This window comes from Lampetra fluviatilis, chromosome 33 (assembly GCF_964198595.1).
Source record: "Lampetra fluviatilis chromosome 33, kcLamFluv1.1, whole genome shotgun sequence".
Classification (NCBI taxonomy): Eukaryota; Metazoa; Chordata; class Hyperoartia; order Petromyzontiformes; family Petromyzontidae; genus Lampetra; species Lampetra fluviatilis.
The window spans coordinates 12,124,644-12,147,248 of record NC_136307.1 but is presented as its reverse complement, the minus strand read 5'-3'; the positions used below and the strand labels follow the sequence as shown (position 1 = coordinate 12,147,248).

The window sequence follows — 22,605 nt, the reverse complement described above, 5'->3', positions numbered from 1 at the left end:
TAAATCAGAGCAGAGACGAGCGCGTCGCACGACACGTCAATAATTAAGAGATGTGCCGCACTTGACTGCAACTGGGGCTCCACACAGCAACAGCAGCATTAATGGTCGCCTTCTACTGGCAGACGAATGCCCACCTAAAGGCCATGTCAGTTCTGCAATAACGCCACGTGTTGTTTTCACAACACGAATTGGATATAACGCAATCAAGTGAACGGAACTGCGTCGCGCGAGTAGGAATAAGCGGTCGTGCGGCTGACTCGGCGTAGCATCGCACAAGGCATTGGGAAGCTGCTGGATGCTTCTAGACACTACCCACGCGCCTCAGTCTTTGTTCGGCCTGCGTACGCATTTCACATGTTATCGCAGACTGTGCTTTACCCTACTCGTCTCAAGCAATTCTTACGGTTTTAACTTAAAAAGTATGTTATTATTGAAAGCTGTTATGTGAGTCACTTCACACCCTCCTTCATCGTCTTCTCTCTTCACCCTCCTCCATGACTATGCTTTCTATCGCTTAGTGACTAACACTGTAACGTGCATTTTTCACAAATTTTCACGTGTTTATTTAATTAACTAATTGTTTTATCGCACTAAAACACAGTCATTATAAAAGAACACGTCAAATTGACAGTAATAGAATCAATTATCATGAAAAATGTCAGTCATGCTGGAGTTTTCGAACTCTACTAACCCCTTAACGCCTTAATTCCCATTGAATCAATGGTTATTATTATAACGCAATTGTTTCATAACTTGGTGTTCTTCAGAAACGCAACTACCACCGCGTTATAGAGTAACAGACTGTAAACAGTATGCAAAGAGAAAGACTGTCAATGTTAAGGGTGCCGCGGTGGCGAGGAGATGTTAACTACCTCACCTCCGATCCCGACACTGACGCCTGTATATTTGGAGTTTGCATGTCTCTCTCCCCGTGGTCGCGTAGATGTTTCTGCGGGTCCTCCGGTTTTCCACTCCACATTGAGAATCAACGTGCATTGAAGAGTATTTGGCTGCTATAAATTTCCACATGATGATAAGCCACTTCGTTGAACTATCATCTGTGGCCAGGTCACTTCTGAAGAAGAGCTACATAGGTCAGTGGGCTTTACCTGGTCAAATAGAAATAGTAAAATGGCAAGTGCACGCTGGGTGAATGCCAGCGCAAGGGCCCTACCGCTCCCTCTCGGCCTTGTTCTTGATGCTGTGGTCCTGGCTGATGAGCTTGCTCTCCTCCATCGACTGCTTGGCCTGGGTCCCCTCCAGCTGCTTCGTGTCCCTGGGAAGTCCAGGCCCAACGCATAAAAACGTCAAGCGGCCAGCGGCAAAACAAAAGGCACCATCCAAGCAGTAACCGATACGAGCAATCGCCATTCGGAAAATGGGACTTTCTGCGCGTGCGTCCAGTCCACGGAGGCTGCAGTGTCCGCCTCGGGTTTCCCAGTCTCGGGTGCCAACGCGTGCAGGTGGATTCAATGAAAAACAGGAATGTACTTGCGGTGGGTTCCCAAATAGAGACCCGCGGTAAGAAATAGAGACTCACAGACTCATGTAGAGACCCACAGACTTGCATATAGGCCCATAGATTCACACACCCACACACATCCACCGTCACTCTGAAAGGCAAAGTGCAGTGGAGTTCATATTCTTTGGTTCTTTCGGTTAAGTCACGTAGATAGAAGTTAATAAAATAAATAGAATAAGAATAAAATTTTAAAAAATTATCAAAACCAAAAACTCACGACGTTTTGATCGCAACACAAGCGGTCGTCATCAGGCGGAGAGAAAAAAGGCAGTGGAGTTAGCCAGGAGGAGGAGCTCAAGGTGCAGGGTCGCCACCTTTCCCACAGACTGACGCCGCACACATCTATCGGCCAGCCTGACGCTATCCACACCATGCAGCCTGCTGCGACGCATCTCGACGTAATAAATACGAGGAGTAGCACTATAGCAGCAGATCTTGGTTGGAATCAATTCCCGCCACCCGAGACACGGGCGCCTTTTCCCGGACCCGTCTGCGTCAAACCCGGGCACGTGGCGACCCCGGGCCTGAGACTCGCAAACTGACAAGACGATCCCCGTGGCGGCGGTGGCGGCGGTAGCCCTCACCGCTCGTGCGTGAGCTGCAGCTGCCGGAGCTGCTGCTCGTGCGCGCCCGCCAGCAGCGCGCGCACCAGCTCGTCCTGCTGCGCAGCGTGCACCGTCCGCGCCTCCTCCTGCCTGCGCGCCTGCAGCGCCTGTAGCGCCGCCTGCTCGCGCGCCCGCTCCGCCTGCAGCACCTGCGTCTGCTCCGCGCGGGACGGGACGTGAGGCGGTCGTGCCGTCGGTCGGGTTGTGCAACAACGTAGACAACAACGCCATGGCAACGTAGACAACGCCATTGCAACGTAGACAACGCCATGGCAACGTAGACAACGTTGCCATGGCGATCTTGAACCAATGCCGTGTGGCTGATGTGTGAAAAACTAAATAACTTTTGTTGTTCAAGTGGCGGACCAGATGCGCGCGAAGGCGGTGAGCTGTCCCGCTCTTGGCTGCGGACCGTTGGCTCTGTGCTCCGTTTTTAACTCAGTCTCTCAGCACAGGAGGCCCAAAAGGTGGTTACTGAAGACAGTGGAGTGGTGAGACAACACAGTCAGTGTCTGGTAGAGACCGAGTCCTCAACGCGGGCGGAGGAGGAATCCCCGAGCAAAGTTCACGGGACCCATGGTCGTCGCGACACACCGTGGTGCCTGTCCTGTGCGGTGGAGGCCTCACCTTGCGCTGGTGCTCGGCGGTAAGCTCCTCCACCCGCTTCTCCGTTTCCTTCTGCAGGCCGGCACAGTGACCTTCGCTGGGGAAGGGCAGACACACACCCACGGCGCAGCACACGTTCGTACTCGGAGGCGCTCGGCTCGGTCGAAACGAGCGGCGTCAGCGAGTGTGCAACAGGGAGAGTGGAGCGGGGAGGATAGAGCCGAGGGAGTGGAGCGGTGAAGGTGGAGCAGGGAGGGTGAAGCGAGGAGGGTGGAGCCGAGATGAAGGGTGGATGAGGGCAATTGGAGAGTAGAAGACGGGGAGGTTTACCCTTTCTTAGCCAGGGTCTTCTCTGTCTGCTTGAGAATGGAGCTGCGCTCGCGCTCGTACTGGTTCGCCGCCTTCTCTCCTTGCCCCGTGAACGTCTTTTGGAGACTGGCCTGCGCCTGTGCACAGCAACACCACCGCATCAGCACCACGTCATCACCACGTCATCACCACTGTATCATTGTCGCATCATCACCACGTCACCACCGCGTCACCACCGTCGCATCATCACCGTCGCATCATCACCGCGTCATCACTGTCACATCATCACCACGGTAACATGTAGCTTTGAAGGTCTGGCTCTCAGAATAATTCTCCCTAATAATCAACACATATTGGTTGTGTGCTGCTATAGACCGCCTAGTGGGAAGGATGTTGAAGCTGCATCTGCACTGAGAGAGCTTCTTGGGGGCCTCCCTAAAGGTGAAATAGTCTTAGTGGGTGATCTAAATTGGAATTGGCTAAACCCGTCGGCCGTGACCACAAATTTTGCAGATGAATTTAACCTGTTTCAATTAATAAATGTCCCCACAAGACCCAACCTAAAAAATCCGGGACAGTCATCTCTGCTTGACGTCCTATTGACAAATGCCCCTCACAATTTCGCACTGACTAGTGTTCTGGGTAATAACCTTAGTGATCACTCCTTCATTTTTGGGGTGAGATCATCAGCCAGACCCAAAGCCCCCCCTAAATTGGTTGAGAAGCACTCCATGAGACACTTCAGCACTCAGGCATTTACTAATGATGTGCTTCACTCGGATATTGACAAGGTCTGTGATATTCCAAACCTGACTACGGCTTGGGAGACTTTCAGGTACACGTTTCTCCAAATTCTTAACAAACATGCTCCGTTGGTTAAATTTAAAACTAAAGGCAACCGTCCACCATGGTTTGATCCTTTGATTACAAAGTTCATGAAAACTAGGGACAAGGCTTGGGCATGTGCTCAGAAAAGTAATTTGGTCAATGACTGGCTAGAATATAGGATTTTAAGGAATAGATGCGTCAAAAAAATACGGCATGCAAAAAATGACTACTTCTCTTCCACTCTCCTTGAATCTCATGGAAATGCCAGGATTTTCTGGAAAACAATCAAATGTATCGAAAAGGCATCCAAAACAGATAATCTGCCCGTTCAGCTTAACCGAAATGGGGAATATTTTTCAGATCCCCAAAAAATAGTTGACAATTTTAACTTTCATTTTTCTGAAGCTGGTACCCTATTTGATAATGTATTGGGAGTCACCCCTGCTCATGCAAATTCCTACACCCCTATCCAAACATTAAGCGAATTTAGTTTTCAGCCAATCCACGAAAGTAATGTTCTGAAACAACTGTCCTACCTCAAAGGGTCCTCCTCTACCGGAGCAGATAGTATTCCCGTCTTTGCTCTACTAACTGTTGGTCACCTAATATACAAACCTATAGCCCATATTTTCAACCTGTCCATCAAAAAAGCATCAGTTCCTCTACATTGGAAACATTCCTATGTTCGTCCACTTCCCAAAGGGGGCCCTAAAGATGATCCAAATAACTACCGACCTATCTCAATTTTGTTCCCGTTGATGAAAATTTTTGAAAATTATTGAACTACCAAATTAGCAGTTTCCTGCCCGCCAACAATCTATTACATCTAAAACAATCTGAGTTCCGAAAAAATACAGCACCACATCTGCTGCATTAGACTCTCTGAATCACATTTACAGTAGCCTTGATAATAAGCAGTACTGCGCCTGTCTTTTTCTTGACTTGTTCAAAGCTTTTGATACAGTAGACCACAACATCCTGCTTAGTAAAATAAGTTGTCTCGGTGTTTCCGAAAACACAGTAAAATGGTTAAAAAATTACCTCTTTTCTCGCACCCAAACTGTATTCACAGATGGTTGGAGGTCAAACAGTGTTAAGATAACAGGGTTCCATTCTCGGCCCCCTCTTGTTCTCTCTTTATGTAAATGACTTGGGCACTGAACTGGATTATTCCAGGGTAAATCTTTTTGCAGATGACACGGTACTGATTACTGCTGGCCGCTCTCCGGATGACGTGATTGCTAAGCTCCAGAGTGATTTCAACAAACTACAACATCAGCTAGTTGCTCTTAAACTAGTCCTAAATCCTGCCAAAACCAAGGTGCTATGCTTCTCACCAGGACTAAAGCGGGAAGTTATTTTCCCCCAATTACATTCCTTAAATAATGATCAAATAGAGCAAGTCAAGATCTATAAGTATCTTGGGGTCATCCTGGATTCAAAACTGAATTTTGAAGATCACATTGATTACATTGGGAAAAAGACAAAAATTTAAATTAGTTTTCTATATCGACACAAGCACTGCTTCCCCCCTATGTTCCGTTTGGAATTGATAAAAGCTACCGTACTGCCTCTACTTGATTACTGTGACATTGTGTATAAATCAGCCCCAAGTACTGTACTGAAGAAGCTTGACTCAATGTATCACTCGGCCTTAAGATTTGCATTGAACTGCCCATATAGGACTCACCACTGTGATCTCTACATTGGGTCAAACTTAACATCTCTGAATGTTCGACGGCTTGTGCACCAGATCTTATTTATTCATGATGTACTTGCAAAAAAATCCGCAGATTACCTGCTGGATCTCCTCTCCGTTTCAAAGAAAATGTTGACCTAAGGTCTACACTCATTTACCAGCTTCATATTCCCTATTGCCATACATATACTGGAGGAAGGGCCTTTGCTATTGATGCCCCCAGGGTCTGGAATGCTGTTGCCGATAAATTGAAACTTGCGTCACTACCTATGAGATCTTCACTCAAAACTGCTCTAGAGGAGTTGTACACCCCTGGCTGCCAGTGCTATTCAGTGGCCTAAAATAAAATGTTTCGCTCCGGATGATCGCTACAAAGTATGACCTGTGTTTTGATTTAGTGTGCTGATCTTAAAGGTGCATTAAAAAATTATAATGCTCCGATTGATGCTCCTGCTGTTGTGGAGTGACTCATGCAGCCAGCTATGGCTGCAGGGTTTTGGTAGTACATGTTGTTTATGCCATTTATTGTGAAAATTCCGTCACAGTTCCTATGATTGCTTTTTCATTGCTTTCATGGCTTTATTTTGGTGATTTCGAAAAGTGTATTGATTTAGCCATGTTTGTTTGTTGTAGTACAGAGTTAGACTGATGGGCTTAATCTAAGTTGTCTTGTGGTTGTTGTTGTTTGACTTGCATCCCACTGGGATTTTTGCACACAGCGTTGGTGTACGGTGTTTTTTCTGCAATATTTCGCTGTCTTTTCTTGGATTTTCTGTTTGCACTTAGTCACATATTCATGTTTTAGTTTTTTGTTTGTTGCGGTTGCACCCGATTCAAGAGCCGAATGGCTCACAGGGCTATACCTAATAAATTAACTTGAACTTGAACACCACATCATCACCACGGTACCACTGTCGCATCATCGTCGCATCATCACCACGCCATCACCGCGCCATCACCGCGTCATCACCACGTCATCACTGTCGCAGCATCACCACGTCATCACCACGGTATCATTGTCGCATCATCACCACGTCATCACCGTGTCATCTCCACGTCATCACCGTGTCATCACCACGTCACCACGTCACCACCACGGTATCACCGCATCATCACCACAGCATCACATCACTGCCACATCACCCCCGCATCACCGCCGTCACATCATCTCACCACGGTGGCAAGATGTTAACTATCTCACCTGGTATACAGGAGGTTGTGGGTTCGATCCCAACCCTGCCACCTGTTGTTTATTTGGAGTTTGTATTTCTCCCTCACTGTGATCACGTGCATTTTTATCCGGGCCCTCCACGCAAAAAAATATGCATTTAGAGTACAGTAGAACCTCGGAGATCGAACGCCCCAAAACTCGAACAATTCGGTGATCGAACAAACTTTTCGACCATTTTGTGCCCCGGACATCGAACAAAAATTCGGAGGTCGAACAACTGTAAAGAACCTGTTTGGGCCGAGACGCGTAGCCAGGGCGACCGAGACAAAGGCGAAATGACCCAGTTGACGCGTAGCTCTCACCCAGTGCAGAACCGCAAAACATCGTTCCGTTAACTTTTTCGTTAATTTAATTAATTTTAGTGTTTTTTTGTGTTTATCCATACACAATGGCTCTTAAAACGGTTAGTAAAAAGGCCCTCAAGTGAATCACAGTTAGTGCTAGAAAAAAGGCAAAGAAAAGAAAGAACCCCAGAAGGGCAGTTACCCAACGTTTTTATGGAGGGGGCTCCCCTTCCAAGCAACACCGACACCTCCTCCCCTCCTCACCACCTTCCACTCAAGCCATCCACTCTCCTTACTACAGGTAAAGTGAAGTTCAATGTTCATTTATTCTATTCATTATAACTGTGTATCTTGTTTTTTGTATGCTTTTATGTACTGTACTGTATTTTAACATTGTAAACTTTGTGTAAAAATGGCCCATAATAGGAGCATCCTTGGGTGGGGAACCAATTAATGCTATTTCCATTCATTCTTATGGGGAAAATTGATTCGGTGGTCGAACAAATCGGTGTTCGAACACGGTTTTGGAACGTATTAAGTTCGATCTCCGAGGTACCACTGTATTTGTCCACATGATAAGCCACTTCGTTGAGCTATCATTTGTGGCCAGAGTCACATAGCTTCGTGGGCCTTGGTAAAATATATATTTTTAAATAGTTTATAGTTTATCACCTCTGCATCACCATCGTTGCACCGCCAACGTCCGCTGGGTATACGAAGAGAGGGATGACGACGACGAGGGGGGGGGGGGAAGCGACCTACCTTGGCGTGGGCCTTCTTGAGAAGGGTCAACTCTTTCTCCTGCTTCTTGAGAAGCTTGAGGAATGACTGCCGGTGCAGACACGCACAAAGACAAAGAACCCCTGTATAGCCTGAGACTGTTGGAGCAAGTGCTATCAGCGAGCACATATGAAGGCCGGCACAGCACACGAGGGTGTGGGTGGCCAACGCCACGTCCGGCTGCCTTTGTCTCCCTAGTGACGATGTTTACACATCGCACCAGGTACTCATTTGAGGCTGAGTCAACCTAGGGGAGGTCCAGTACCGGTTTAGATAATCACCAGTGTTGGCTATGAGTGGGAATCGAATCCGGGTCGCCAGGTTCGTAATGCAGCGTGCTAACCACGACACTACCGCTCCCCACTGACATGCAGACATGCAGGCATGCATGCATGCACGCATGCAGCGACACTCTGAGGACCTCGCCCCACATCGCCACTGCAGCAACAACGAGAGCCCCGCCATGTGCCGCCGCCGCCACGTGCCACTCGCCCAGGCGCCAGTAGCAGCAGCAGCAGCGGTAAGTGTGAACCCTTGTTGCCGCGCGCTCTCATGACGAGTCCAATCCATCACGAATGTGCCGCGATGTGTGCGTGCAAAAATGGCTCCGGCTCAAGGATGAATCCGGAACACCTGCCGCCGGTGACACTGCCCTGACCGTATCGCCGCACGAGGTTCGTGCTACGGCAGCAGCACGATCGCCGTGGGCTGCGGATCGTAGACTAAAAACAAAAAACTAAACTTTTTTTAAACATTTACTAAGTAAGGCCCACTGAGCTGTAAAGCTCTTTTTCACAAGCGATCTGGCCACATCATAGCTCAATCAAGTGGCTTATCACGTGGACATTTCTAGCAGCCAAATGCTCGAAACGCATGTTGATTCTAAATGTGGAGGGATAAAACCGGAGGACCAAGAGAAAAATCCACGCAACTACAGGCAGAGTATGCAAACTACAAATATACAGCAGGCGTCAGGGCCGGGATCGAACCCACAACCTCCTGTAGACCAGGTGAGATAGTTGACATCTCACCACCACGGTGTCAATCGGGTTCCGTTGCGGCTGCCGGTACACGCTGCTTGGTGAGATTGGATGGTGCGGATTGGTACAGACTCTTGTAGCTGAGCAGGCGAAGCCGATAAACATCCCTGTGTGTGTGTGATCGGTAGCCAGCGTGGCTCGTCTCGTATCGAGGTTGAGATCAGATCAAATTTCCACTTCCTATCACCAGCTACAGTGTGCGTGTGCATGTGTGCGCGCGCGTGGGTGTGCCTCGGCACTTGTGTGTGTATGCGTGCACATATGCTCGTTTGTTTTGCCCGTCAAGGGCCACATTCACGCACCTTGGAGTGTCTCAGCGTGTCCACACACACGGGAGGCACCAGGGGTTCGTCTGGGGTGGAAACAGGGAAGAGAAGGCCAAGGTCATTATCATGATTCCGCTTATTTACCCAGGAAAGACTCACTGAGTCTCAAGACTCCTGTCGTGAGCGACGATCGCATTGTGTCCCAATGACTGTACAGTAACTGGTTTGCAAATCATTTTTCGCACGGACAAACCCCGGATATATTTCTCAGTCACCCTGCGACTATCAAACTGTTGCAATTTATCACCATAAAGTTCAATGCAGCAAACACAGATGCCCATTCCCGGACTGAACCGCAGCCACCACGGTATTAGCCAGGGCAGCCTGCCGGACTCTGACCGCACGCCTCCGTCACAAGCGGCGACGTCCCCGCGACCGCTTATCGGCACCGCGGGGGGTGGGGGGGCGACGTCGTGGCTGAAGAGCCGGGAGCCGGGAGCCGTACCCTTGCTGGCCTTGCCGGGCACGGCGCCGTTTCCAGCGCTTGGAGCCGGGCGGTTCTGCGTGGCGCGGCTCTGCGTGGCGCGGCTCTGCGTGGCGCTGGTCTGGGGAGTGGCGGCGCCGCGGTTGACGCTGCCTCGGCTCTCGGGCACGTCCCCTATGTCGCTCTGAAAGGCAAAGTCCATCGGAGTGCATCTCGCTCACGCATCCCTTCACTTGGTTTAGTGGTAGCGGCAATAAAAAAAGAAGAATGAATCATCATAATCAGAATCTTTACTCGCAGATGTCCAGCATCTGCGAGTAAAGATACAACAACAAAGAATAAATTAGGCGACTGACCACCGATGAGTGAGTGACTGGAGCGAGTGAATCATCGGTGAGTGCTGGATTCCCAATCACGCTGACGGCTGCCCAGCGCAGAATCGACCTCTATCAGGTGCAGCCGAGGTAGGGACTGCGTGCTCCACCTCAAGCCGTGACGAGCCCCCTCGACCCTGCACGAGCGTCGCACTGTTCGTTCGTCACCGGCGCACGGCTGAGACACTCACCGCCTCGATGCCCATGGCCTGCATCTGGTTGGCGCGCTTCTCCGCCTGCGACAGGAAGCGCTTGGGGTCCGACAGCGCATCCACGAAGTCTGCGGTAGCACGCGGGGACGATGGAGCAACAACGACGATGGTAACGATGACGAAGATCGACAGCGAGCGACGGCACACGCGTGCAAACGTGCCTGCCGTTGTGCCGACTTTGGTGCGAGTGCCGTTGGCGAGTGTGGTTTAGTGCTGGAGAGTGCCGGGATTTGGGTGATTTAATGGTCGTGGGCGAGTGACGGACTGGCACGACAACATCGTGGCCCAAATTGCCGTGCGATCCTCACTGGGTCCATTTGGGGCTGGGTCCAAAAAAAACGAATGGGGCGAGTGAGGAAGAAACTTTGGGTCTGTCGATTGTGTGGGGACTTAATGCCAACTGAGAGCATATACAGTGAGGGAAAAAAGTATTTGATCCCCTGCTGATTTTGTACGTTTGCTCACTGACAAATAAATGATCAGTCTATAATTGTAATGGTAGGTTTATTTGAACAGTGAGAGACAGAATAACAACAAAAAAATCCAGAAAAACGCATGTCAAAAATGTTATAAATTGATTTGCATTTTAATGAGGGAAATAAGTGTTTGACCCCTGCAAAACATGACTTAGTACTTGGTGGCAAAACCCTTGTTGGCAATCACAGAGGTCAGACGTTTCTTGTAGTTGGCCACCAGGTTTGCACACATCTCAGGAGGGATTTTGTCCCACTCCTCTTTGCAGATCTTCTCCAAGTCATTAAGGTTTCGAGGCTGACGTTTGGCAACTCGAACCTTCAGCTCCCTCCACAGATTTTCTATGGGATTAAGGTCTGGAGACTGGCTAGGCCACTCCAGGACCTTAATGTGCTTCTTCTTGAGCCACTCCCTTGTTACCTTGGCCGTGTGTTTTGGGTCATTGTCATGCTGGAATACCCATCCACGACCCATTTTCAATGCCCTGGCTGAGGGAAGGAGGTTCTCACCCAAGATTTGACGGTACATGGCCCCGTCCATCGTCCCTTTGATGCGGTGACGTCCTGTCCCATTAGCAGAAAAACACCCCCAAAGCATAATGTTTCCACCTCCATGTTTGACGATGGGGATGGTGTTCTTGGGGTCATAGGCAGCATTCTTCCTCCTCCAAACACGGCGAGTTGAGTTGATGCTAAAGAGCTCCATTTTGGTCTCATCTGACCACAACACTTTCAGCCAGTTGTCCTCTGAATCATTCAGATGTTCATGGGCAAACTTCAGACGGGAATGTATATGTGCTTTCTTGAGCAGGGGGACCTTGCGGGTGCTGCAGGATTTCAGTCCTTCACGGCGTAGTGTGTTACCAACTGTTTTCTTGGTGACTATGGTCCCAGCTGCCTTGAGATCATTGACAAGATCCTCCCGTGTAGTTCTGGGCTGATTCCTCACCGTTCTCATGATCAATGCAACTCCATGAGGTGAGATCTTGCATGGAGCCCCAGGCCGAGGGAGATTGACAGTTCTTTTGTGTTTCTTCCATTTGCGAATAATCGCACCAACTGTTGTCACCTTCTCACCAAGCTGCTTGGCGATGGTCTTGTAGCCCATTCCAGCCTTGTGCAGGTCTACAATCTTGTCCCTGACATCCTTTGAGAGCTCTTTGGTCTTGGCCATGGTGGAGAGTTTGGAATCTGATTGATTGCTTCTGTGAACAGGTGTCTTTTATACAGGTAACAAGCTGAGATTAGGAGCACTCCCTTTAAGAGTGTACTCCTAATCTCAGCTCGTTACCTGTATAAAAGACACCTGGGAGCCAGAAATCTTTATGATTGAGAGGGGGTCAAATACTTATTTCCCTCATTAAAATGCAAATCAATTTATAACATTCTAGATTTGAAGCTTTCGTGACTGCAAGGAATCATCTTCTTAGGTTTTTTCGGTAAAGTCACGTAGAAAGTAAAATAAAATAAAAACAAAAATCACGACGTTTCGGAGGCAACACAAGTCTCCGTCATCAGGTGGGACCGTCACAGCCAGATTAGCTGTATCAAGTGAGGCAATGATTCAAGATGTAATCCCTTAAAAGCGAGTTGAGGGGGGAGGGAGAGGGAGGGGGGAGCTCATCAGACTATGGTAGCCAATGAAAGGAACGTATCGGGAGGGAGGGGGGGCGAGGCCAAAAGGGTGGGCGATGGACGTGGAAGCGCTTGTGCGCAAGCGGCCAATTACTGCACACGCCAACCAATGGAGCGATTGTGCGCAAGCGGCCAGCCACTGCACTCGCCAACACAATGGGCAGAGAGGAGGAGGGGAGGTCTAATACACATGATAGACAAAAGAACGAAAATGATGATGGGTACAAACTTAGGGGGAGCTCATCAGACTATGGTAGCCAATGAATGGAACGTATCGGGAGGGAGGGGGGGGCGGGGGGGGGGCGAGGCCAAAAGGGTGGGCGACGGACGTGGAAGCGCTTGTGCGCAAGCGGCCAATTACTGCACACGCCAACACAATGGAGAGAGAGGGGGAGGGGAGGTCTAATACACATGATAGACAAAAGAACGAAAATGATGATGGGTACAAACTTAGGGGGAGCTCATCAGACTATGGTAGCCAATGAATGGAACGTATCGGGAGGGAGGGGGGGGAGCGGGGGGGGCGAGGCCAAAAGGGTGGGCGGCGGACTTGGAAGCGCTTGTGCGCAAGCGGCCAATTACTGCACACGCCAACACAATGGAGAGAGAGGGGGAGGGGGGGTCTGATACACATGATAGACAAAAGAACGAAAATGCCCATGTTTATACCAATGCTGGCTGAACAATGAAGAGAGTACTGTTAAAATAACTGGGGATGTTAACACTCGGTAAAGTACAGTGAAATAGTGCCTGTCAGATAAGATGGTCCAAAAAATTTGTGATTAAGTCTTTTTTGCGTGGTTGATAACATCTTTCCAATGATTACTAAGTTTGTACCCATCATCACGGTTGAAATTATGTCTGTGTTTGTATATTTGTATGGCTTCGTGTACAAACCTTTGATGGTAGCCGGGAGGTTTGCAGAGAACCTTGGTCTCGGAAAAGACAATTTCATGAGAGCCCACCGAGTTGTAGCAATGATCGGCCACGGCAGAAGAATCAGTTCTGCCGTGTTTCAGATCTGACTTGTGCTCGCGGACACGATCAGAAACATGACGTTTCGTTTCTCCAATGTAGCAATCACCACAAATGCAACTCAATTTGTAGACTCCAGGATACTGTAAGTCAGGAACGACATCCTTCACAGATGGAATCAGATCACGGATTTTATGCACTGTACTGAATCGGACTTGGATCTTATGTTTGTTTAGAATTTTGGAGATCTTTTTGGTCACGCCAGCTATGTATGGTAACGTGATGGTTTTGGTCGGAGTTTCATGTGGCTGTTTCTGTGTGGTGGGAGAGACAGCTTGGCGGATAGTACGGTCAGAGTAACCGTTCATCCTGAGGGCCCGATGTACATGTCTTAATTCACCGGTCAGGTGGTGTTTGTCAGAAATGCCATGTGCTCTGTGGTATAGCGTTTTGATGAGAGAGTTCTTTTGAGATGGGTGGTGGTGGGAATCCGGTTTCAAGTAGGAGTCTGTGTGGGTGGCTTTTCTGTAGACAGAATGTCCCAAGGAACCGTCAGGACTCCTCTCAAACAGAATATCCAAGAATGGTAGTTTACCGTCTTTCTCCACTTCCATGGTGAATCTGATGGATGGGTGTCTAGAATTGATGTGGTCCAAGAAGTGGTTCAATGCTGGGAGGCCATGTGGCCAGATGACGAAAGTGTCATCCACATATCTCTTCCACAGGGAAGGACGCAGGGTGGATGTCTGGATGGCGTCTGATTCAAACTTTTCCATGAATATGTTGGCTATAACTGGTGACAAAGGGGAGCCCATAGGGGTACCCTCATTCTGTTTGTAGAAGGTGCCATTCCAGGTAAAATAGGTGTTGGTGAGGCAATGCCTAACCAGCGCAGGTGCATCAGAATTCAATCCTAAGTCCTCAATTATTGTTAGGGTGTCCGGTACTGTTGGTAAACAAAGATACTACATCAAAGCTGACGAGGATGTCATCAGGAGATAGTACCATGTCCTTAACCATAGAGACTAATTGGGTTGAGTTGAGTACTGCTGAAGAGGTCTTGCCTGTGAAAGGGAGCAGAGTATCTGATAGAAAACGGGCTAGTTTGTACGTAGGAGAGTTTATCGTCGACACAATGGGTCGTAGCGGGGTGCCTTCCTTATGGATTTTGGGAAGACCATAGAGTCTGGGAGGTCTTGCAGCCGATGGTTTTAGAGAGGGACATTTGCTTGGTTCGATTAGGGAAGTCGAACTCGTGATGATACTGTTGGTTTTCGTCGTTAGGCTTTTAGTGGGATCGTTACTCCAAAATTAAAAACGATCCCACTAAAAGCCTAACGACGAAAACCAACAGTATCATCACGAGTTCGACTTCCCTAATCGAACCAAGCAAATGTCCCTCTCTAAAACCATCGGCGGCAAGACCTCCCAGACTCTATGGTCTTCCCAAAATCCATAAGGAAGGCACCCCGCTACGACCCATTGTGTCGACGATAAACTCTCCTACGTACAAACTAGCCCGTTTTCTATCAGATACTCTGCTCCCTTTCACAGGCAAGACCTCTTCAGCAGTACTCAACTCAACCCAATTAGTCTCTATGGTTAAGGACATGGTACTATCTCCTGATGACATCCTCGTCAGCTTTGATGTAGTATCTTTGTTTACCAAAGTCCCAGTACCGGACACCCTAACAATAATTGAGGACTTAGTCCAACATGGATTGATTTCTGATGCACCTGCGCTGGTTAGGCATTGCCTCACCAACACCTATTTTACCTGGAATGGCACCTTCTACAAACAGAATGAGGGTACCCCTATGGGCTCCCCTTTGTCACCAGTTATAGCCAACATATTCATGGAAAAGTTTGAATCAGACGCCATCCAGACATCCACCCTGCGTCCTTCCCTGTGGAAGAGATATGTGGATGACACTTTCGTCATCTGGCCACATGGCCTCCCAGCATTGAACCACTTCTTGGACCACATCAATTCTAGACACCCATCCATCAGATTCACCATGGAAGTGGAGAAAGACGGTAAACTACCATTCTTGGATATTCTGTTTGAGAGGAGTCCTGACGGTTCCTTGGGACATTCTGTCTACATAAAAGCCACCCACACAGACTCCTACTTGAAACCGGATTCCCACCACCACCCATCTCAAAAGAACTCTCTCATCAAAACGCTATACCACAGAGCACATGGCATTTCTGACAAACACCACCTGACCGGTGAATTAAGACATGTACATCGGGCCCTCAGGATGAACGGTTACTCTGACCGTACTATCCGCCAAGCTGTCTCTCCCACCACACAGAAACAGCCACATGAAACTCCGACCAAAACCATCACGTTACCATACATAGCTGGCGTGACCAAAAAGATCTCCAAAATTCTAAACAAACATAAGATCCAAGTCCGATTCAGTACAGTGCATAAAATCCGTGATCTGATTCCATCTGTGAAGGATGTCGTTCCTGACTTACAGTATCCTGGAGTCTACAAATTGAGTTGCATTTGTGGTGATTGCTACATTGGAGAAACGAAACGTCATGTTTCTGATCGTGTCCGCGAGCACAAGTCAGATCTGAAACACGGCAGAACTGATTCTTCTGCCGTGGCCGATCATTGCTACAACTCGGTGGGCTCTCATGAAATTGTCTTTTCCGAGACCAAGGTTCTCTGCAAACCTCCCGGCTACCATCAAAGGTTTGTACACGAAGCCATACAAATATACAAACACAGACATAATTTCAACCGTGATGATGGGTACAAACTTAGTAATCATTGGAAAGATGTTATCAACCACGCAAAAAAGACTTAATCACAAATTTTTTGGACCATCTTATCTGACAGGCACTATTTCACTGTACTTTACCGAGTGTTAACATCCCCAGTTATTTTAACAGTACTCTCTTCATTGTTCAGCCAGCATTGGTATAAACATGGGCATTTTCGTTCTTTTGTCTATCATGTGTATCAGACCCCCCCTCCCCATCTCTCTCCATTGTGTTGGCGTGTGCAGTAATTGGCCGCTTGCGCACAAGCGCTTCCACGTCCGCCGCCCACCCTTTTGGCCTCGCCCCCCCCGCCCCCCCCCCTCCCTCCCGATACGTTCCATTCATTGGCTACCATAGTCTGATGAGCTCCCCCTAAGTTTGTACCCATCATCATTTTCGTTCTTTTGTCTATCATGTGTATTAGACCTCCCCTCCCCCTCTCTCTCCATTGTGTTGGCGTGTGCAGTAATTGGCCGTTTGCGCACAAGCGCTTCCACGTCCGTCGCCCGCCCTTTTGGCCTCGCCCCCCCCCCGCCCCCCCCCTCCCTCCCGATACGTTCCATTCATTGGCTACCATAGTCTGATGAGCTCCCCCTAAGTTTGTACCCATCATCATTTTCGTTCTTTTGTCTATCATGTGTATTAGACCTCCCCTCCTCCTCTGCCCATTGTGTTGGCGAGTGCAGTGGCTGGCCGCTTGCGCACAATCGCTCCATTGGTTGGCGTGTGCAGTAATTGGCCGCTTGCGCACAAGCGCTTCCACGTCCATCGCCCACCCTTTTGGCCTCGCCCCCCCTCCCTCCCGATACGTTCCTTTCATTGGCTACCATAGTCTGATGAGCTCCCCCCTCCCTCTCCCTCCCCCCTCAACTCGCTTTTAAGGGATTACATCTTGAATCATTGCCTCACTTGATACAGCTAATCTGGCTGTGACGGTCCCACCTGATGACGGAGACTTGTGTTGCCTCCGAAACGTCGTGATTTTTGTTTTTATTTTATTTTACTTTCTACGTGACTTTACCGAAAAAACCTAAGAAGACAATTTATAACATTTTTGACATGCGTTTTTCTTGATTTTGTTGTTGTTATTCTGTCTCTCACTGTTCAAATAAACCTACCATTAAAATTATAGACTCATCATTTCTTTGTCAGTGGGCAAACGTATAAAATCAGCAGGGGATCAAATACTTTTTTCCCTCACTGTATAAGCAATGAAGCATAGATATTACAGGTAATAAAATATTTTTATAAAAATAAATATTCATATCTTTACTCTAATTTGTAATTTCCCCACACGGACCAGCCCACGGGCGATCGGAATGGACCGGCCCACCGGGTCGAAGGTGTCTGAATGTTGCTGAATGTGGTGAGCGTCACTCGGACGAGCGCGGCAACTGTAGTTCGTGCAGTTGAGCATGCCGCTGTTTGGTGAGTGTGCCGAGCGCTGGTGAACTCCATTGGATCGAGCGCGGTCAGCCAATTTAGTGAGGGCGAACGGCGGCGAGCGCCGGCGAGCGCGGACCTCCGAAGCCGTCGGGGACGTAGGTCTTGAGGACGATGTTGCAGAAGACGGTGGGCAGGGACAGCGGCTTGTTGCCCTCGTTGCGCAGCGAGATGTGCCGGTAGCCCGTCTGCAGCCCGTCGAGTGGCAGGATGCGCTGCCCGATGAGCTTGTTGCTGTCGTCGAACACGGCGATCCGCAGCACCGCCAGGTCCGGCAGGATCACCTGGGGGAGCCGGGGTCAACGAGGGACCTCGCAACCCGGGGCGTAGAAACCTGGTAACCTGGGACCTAGGAAGCTCGCAACCCGGGACGTAAGAACCTGGTAACCTGGGACCTAGAAACCTCGCAACCCGGGACGTAAGAACCTGGTAACCTGGGACCTAGGAACCTCGCAACCCGGGATGTAAGAACCTGGTAACCTGGGACCTAGAAACCTCGCAACCCGGGACGTAAGAACCTGGTAACCTGGGACCTAGGAACCTCACAACCCGGGACGTAAGAACCTGGTAACCTGGGACCTAGGAACCTCACAACCCGGGACGTAAGAACCTGGTAACCTGGGACCTAGGAACCTCGCAACCCGGGATGTAAGAACCTGGTAACCTGGGACCTAGGAACCTCACAACCCGGGACGAAAGAACCTGGTAACCTGGGACCTAGGAACCTCACAACCCGGGACGTAAGAACCTGGTAACCTGGGACCTAGGAACCTCGCAACCCGGGACGTAAGAACCTGGTAACCTGGGACCTGGGAACCTCACAACCCGGGACGTAAGAACCTGGTAACCTGGGACCTAGGAACCTCACAACCCGGGACGTAAGAACCTGGTAACCTGGGACCTAGGAACCTCACAACCCGGGACGTAAGAACCTGGTAACCTGGGACCTAGGAACCTCACAACCCGGGACGTAAGAACCTGGTAACCTGGGACCTAGGAACCTCGCAACCCGGGATGTAAGAACCTGGTAACCTGGGACCTAGGAACCTCACAACCCGGGACGTAAGAACCTGGTAACCTGGGACCTAGGAACCTCGCAACCCGGGACGTAAGAACCTGGTAACCTGGGACCTAGGAACCTCGCAACCCGGGACGTAAGAACCTGGTAACCTGGGACCTAGGAACCTCACAACCCGGGATGTAAGAACCTGGTAACCTGGGACCTAGGAACCTCGCAACCCGGGACGTAAGAACCTGGTAACCTGGGACCTAGGAACCTCACAACCCGGGACGTAAGAACCTGGTAACCTGGGACCTAGGAACCTCACAACCCGGGACGTAAGAACCTGGTAACCTGGGACCTAGGAACCTCGCAACCCGGGACGTAAGAACCTGGTAACCTGGGACCTAGGAACCTCGCAACCCAGAACCTGGTAACCTGGCGGAGCGAAGCCCTCGGGCCGCGGGGGGTGCCGGGTGGCGGTGGGGTCGAACCTTCCGGAAGACGAAGGGCTCCTGGTTGTAGAGGGGGTTGAGGCCGTTGTTGGGCACCAGGCGAGTGCGGAACTCCTTGCGGATCGTGTCGGTGGGCAGCCCGTACATGTCCACCTCCACATAGGTGCCCACCTGCCGGTCGGAGAGGAACTGGCCCGAGATGACCTGCGCGTGTTCACGCAACGCGGCGCAAAGACAAAGGGTTCGCCCCCCCACCCATGTGACCTTTAAGAGACGGGTCGGTCGCTCTTGCAAACGAGACACTTCCCCAGCATCTCGAGACCTCGGCGGTGAAACCGAATGGACCTGAACGCGATGAAGAGCGCCGCATGCCTGTGGGGCGCACCTGAACGGAGCAGGTGCCGGCGATGACTCCGTCCACGGGCGTCTCTGAGAAGGGGTCGAAGGTGCGGTCGGGGCGCCGCATGAAGTCCGGCTTGAGCAGGAACCTGCACACGCGCAGACGCGTGAGCAGGTTCCTCGACACGCACACGTCTACACACACACACACGTCTACACACACACGTGTACACACACACGCATCTACACACACACACGTCTACACACACACACGTCTACACACACACACGTCTACACACACACACACATCTACACACACACACGTCTACACACACATCTACACACACACACGTCTACACACACACGTCTACACACACACATCTACACACACACACACACGTCTACACACACACACGTCTACACACACACACACACGTCTATACGTACACGTCTACATGTATATGTCTACACCCGTGCGCCCGTGACACACAGACACGATGCCGTGTGCACAATATCTTTTATCGGTTGTTTGTCTCAGATCTTTTTTTACGCAGTTGCTTTCGCACCGATTTCCATTTGTTTCATTGTTCTACTTTGTTTTTAGAAAAGTTTGTTTTATCCGTTAAAACTTTTGGGTCGGGATGTTAAGAGGACAGAGACTCAGGATCGCTACTTCACTGTTTAACCTGGTCGTCCTCTCTAACTGAACAGTTACAACCAGTATGAATGTGTTGGTACACAGGTGTCGGTAGGCAGGTGCGAGCGCGGTGGAGAGAGAATCTGATTTAAGTTTTGCCCAAAGGCGGCGACCAGCCACTGAACTCGCTCTGAGATCCGGTCTCAGTTCATGGAACCTCACCAAGAGCACTACCAGCAGTGCCTAGTGGCACTGCTGCTGCCACGCTGTAGGCAACCTGTAAAGGTGCAGCCCTGCAACTGCTCGCTTGCACCCCTGCTGACAGAAGGGCCATCGCTATAAGGAGCTTTACAGGGGATTTGGTCGATGCTTCCATGCTGACTAGACGCGTTGCAAGAGGTGGGCGTCCCCTAACTTTACCCCACCAACACACGCGACCGTCTGATTGATTGTGGCGTAAACCTTTACATCGCTAAATAACTATTTTTTTTATTTTACCAGGCACGGGCCACTGAGCTGTGTAGCTCTTTTTCAGAAGCAACCTGGCCGCAAACGATAGCTCAAGGAAGTGGCTCATCACGAGGGAAATTTATAGCAGCCAAGAAACTGGGTGGACAGAGGCGGTGCAGGGGATTTAAGAAGCTTGCGCGATTATTTCAGCTGCCATGCCGGGAGATAGTATTGGACCGGCACCCTGTGGATTACAAGTTCGGTGCCATGACCATGACCCCACCGCTCACACCAGCAGTGGTTTGTGGACTTTGAGAAGCCCTGAATCACTTACCCGCAGAATCCATTGTATTCGAACTTCCCCTGGTTGAGCTGCATGGCCAGATCTGGGTAGTAAGACAGAGACAGCGCCACAAGCTTCAGGTTGGTGGCGTGAGGGGTCCACAGCTGTGCTCCACACCAGACTGGCGCTGCCCTGAGCTGCTGCTGTGAAATCACCTGGCGTCTGGAAGTTGAGGGACACCATCTGGCAGCCGGCGTTCCAGAAGACCTGCGGCATGTAGTTGGAGGAGTCCACGCGGCCTCCCCGGGGATAGATGCGGCTCATCTGCCGCTTGTTGTAGCTGCAGCGGTCAAGGGTCACTGTCTCGCAGGTCTGGGGCGGCTCCCCGGAGTAACCCGCGCGAGGGGAGAGAGGCTGCGCGCCCGCCCCTACCTGGTGCGGCCAGGCAGGGTGAGCCCGGCCGCCACGCGCGTGCAAGGGCTTCGCTCGGGAGTGCATGAACACGATTAGAGGGGCTGTGTAGCCGAGCCAAGTCGTTTAAGTTACAGGTGTAAAGCGTGTATCGGTGTATGTATGTTGAACTTGATAATTGGTTTTTTACCCTTCTATCTGGCAACAAAACTGACACCTTTTTTACAAGGAGTCATGTTTACATAGACCACAATACCTGCAGTCATAATGCAAACAAAAAACATAACTCTGATAATGTGCACTGTCCTTGAAGTTGATTGGTCCACACCCGAGGCAGCTTTCCTTAGAGCCTAGTCTCACATGGGTTGGACCAGATGACGCCAAAAGGCGCACAAAAAAGGTGTCAGTTTTGTTGCCAGATAGAAGGGTAAAAAACCAATTATCATATTTTTACTGGCAAATGAGGTTCCAATGGTATGTTGAACTTCTTTCGCGCCGTACGAAGCCAACCGTACTCATTGGAGGTGTCGGGGAAGGACACAAACTTAGCCCAAAAAACTGTTTCAAATAAATGAGTTCTTAATTCAAAACACACGCATGAGTGTGTGCGTGTACACGCGGCGGCGTCATCACATGTTCGATGCGTGTGAGTCATCGACTCCCGAAAGCACCCACCCTGTGGCTGTGTGTTGCTGTGTGTGTGCCTGTGTATGGCTGTGTGTTGCTGGGTGTGGCTGGGTGTGGCTGTGTGTTGCTGTGTGTGTGCCTGTGCATGGCTGGGTGTGGATGGGTGTGGCTGGGTGTTGCCGTGTGTGGCTGGGTGTGGCTGGGTGTGGCTGGGTCTTGCCGTGTGTGGCTGGGTGTGGCTGTGTGTTGCTGGGTGTGGCTGGGTGTGGCTGTGTGGCTGGGTGTGGCTGGGTCTTGCCGTGTGTGGCTGGGTGTGGCTGGGTGTGGCTGGGTGTGGCTGGGTGTCGCTGGGTGCGGCTGGGTGTTGCCGTGTGTGGCTGAGTGTGGCTGGGTGTGGCTGTGTTGCTGGGTGTGGCTGGGTGTGCCTGGCTGTGTTGCTGGGTGTAGCTGGGTGTGGCTGAGTGTGGCTGGGTGTGGATGTGTTGCTGAGTGTGGCTGGGTATGGCTGTGTGGCTGGGTATGGCTGTGTGGCTGGGTGTGGCTGGGTGTGGCTGGGTGTCGCTGGGTGTCGCTGGGTGTCGCTGGGTGTGGCTGGGTGTGGCTGAGTGTTACCGAGTGTGGCTGGGTGTGGCTGTGTTGCTGGGTGTGGCTGGGTGTGGCTGGCTGTGGCTGTGTTGCTGGGTGTAGCTGGGTGTGGCTGGGTGTGGCTGTGTTGCTGGGTGTAGCTGGGTGTAGCTGGGTGTGGCTGGGTGTGGCTGGGTGTGGCTGTGTTGCTGGGTGTAGCTGGGTGTGGCTGGGTGTGGCTGGGTATTGCCGTGTGTGGCTGGGTGTGGCTGGGTGTGGCTGGGTGTGGCTG

The 22,605-nt window shown here is 50.5% G+C and overlaps 1 protein-coding gene across 5 annotated transcripts in view; it reads right to left on the bottom strand.

The window, feature by feature from the left end:
- LOC144944088 (1-phosphatidylinositol 4,5-bisphosphate phosphodiesterase beta-4-like) overlaps positions 1 to 22,605 on the bottom strand; it is an 83,402-nt gene that overhangs the window by 3,915 nt on the left and 56,882 nt on the right. For 3 of the 5 annotated variants that reach the window (XM_078872155.1, XM_078872154.1, XM_078872156.1), the window contains 14 exons: positions 20,927 to 21,051; positions 20,763 to 20,814; positions 19,388 to 19,490; positions 19,042 to 19,206; positions 17,627 to 17,831; positions 10,220 to 10,308; positions 9,676 to 9,838; positions 9,207 to 9,256; positions 7,847 to 7,912; positions 3,064 to 3,179; positions 2,755 to 2,830; positions 2,107 to 2,282; positions 1,541 to 1,613; positions 1,175 to 1,276 (listed from right to left, as the gene is read on the bottom strand). In XM_078872155.1, coding sequence (XP_078728281.1) covers positions 1,175 to 1,276; positions 1,541 to 1,613; positions 2,107 to 2,282; positions 2,755 to 2,830; positions 3,064 to 3,179; positions 7,847 to 7,912; positions 9,207 to 9,256; positions 9,676 to 9,838; positions 10,220 to 10,308; positions 17,627 to 17,831; positions 19,042 to 19,206; positions 19,388 to 19,490; positions 20,763 to 20,814; positions 20,927 to 21,051 — 1,561 coding nt within the window. The remainder of the gene's footprint in view (positions 1 to 1,174; positions 1,277 to 1,540; positions 1,614 to 2,106; positions 2,283 to 2,754; positions 2,831 to 3,063; positions 3,180 to 7,846; positions 7,913 to 9,206; positions 9,257 to 9,675; positions 9,839 to 10,219; positions 10,309 to 17,626; positions 17,832 to 19,041; positions 19,207 to 19,387; positions 19,491 to 20,762; positions 20,815 to 20,926; positions 21,052 to 22,605) is intronic. The other 2 variants (XM_078872157.1, XM_078872158.1) reach the window with 2 other exon arrangements.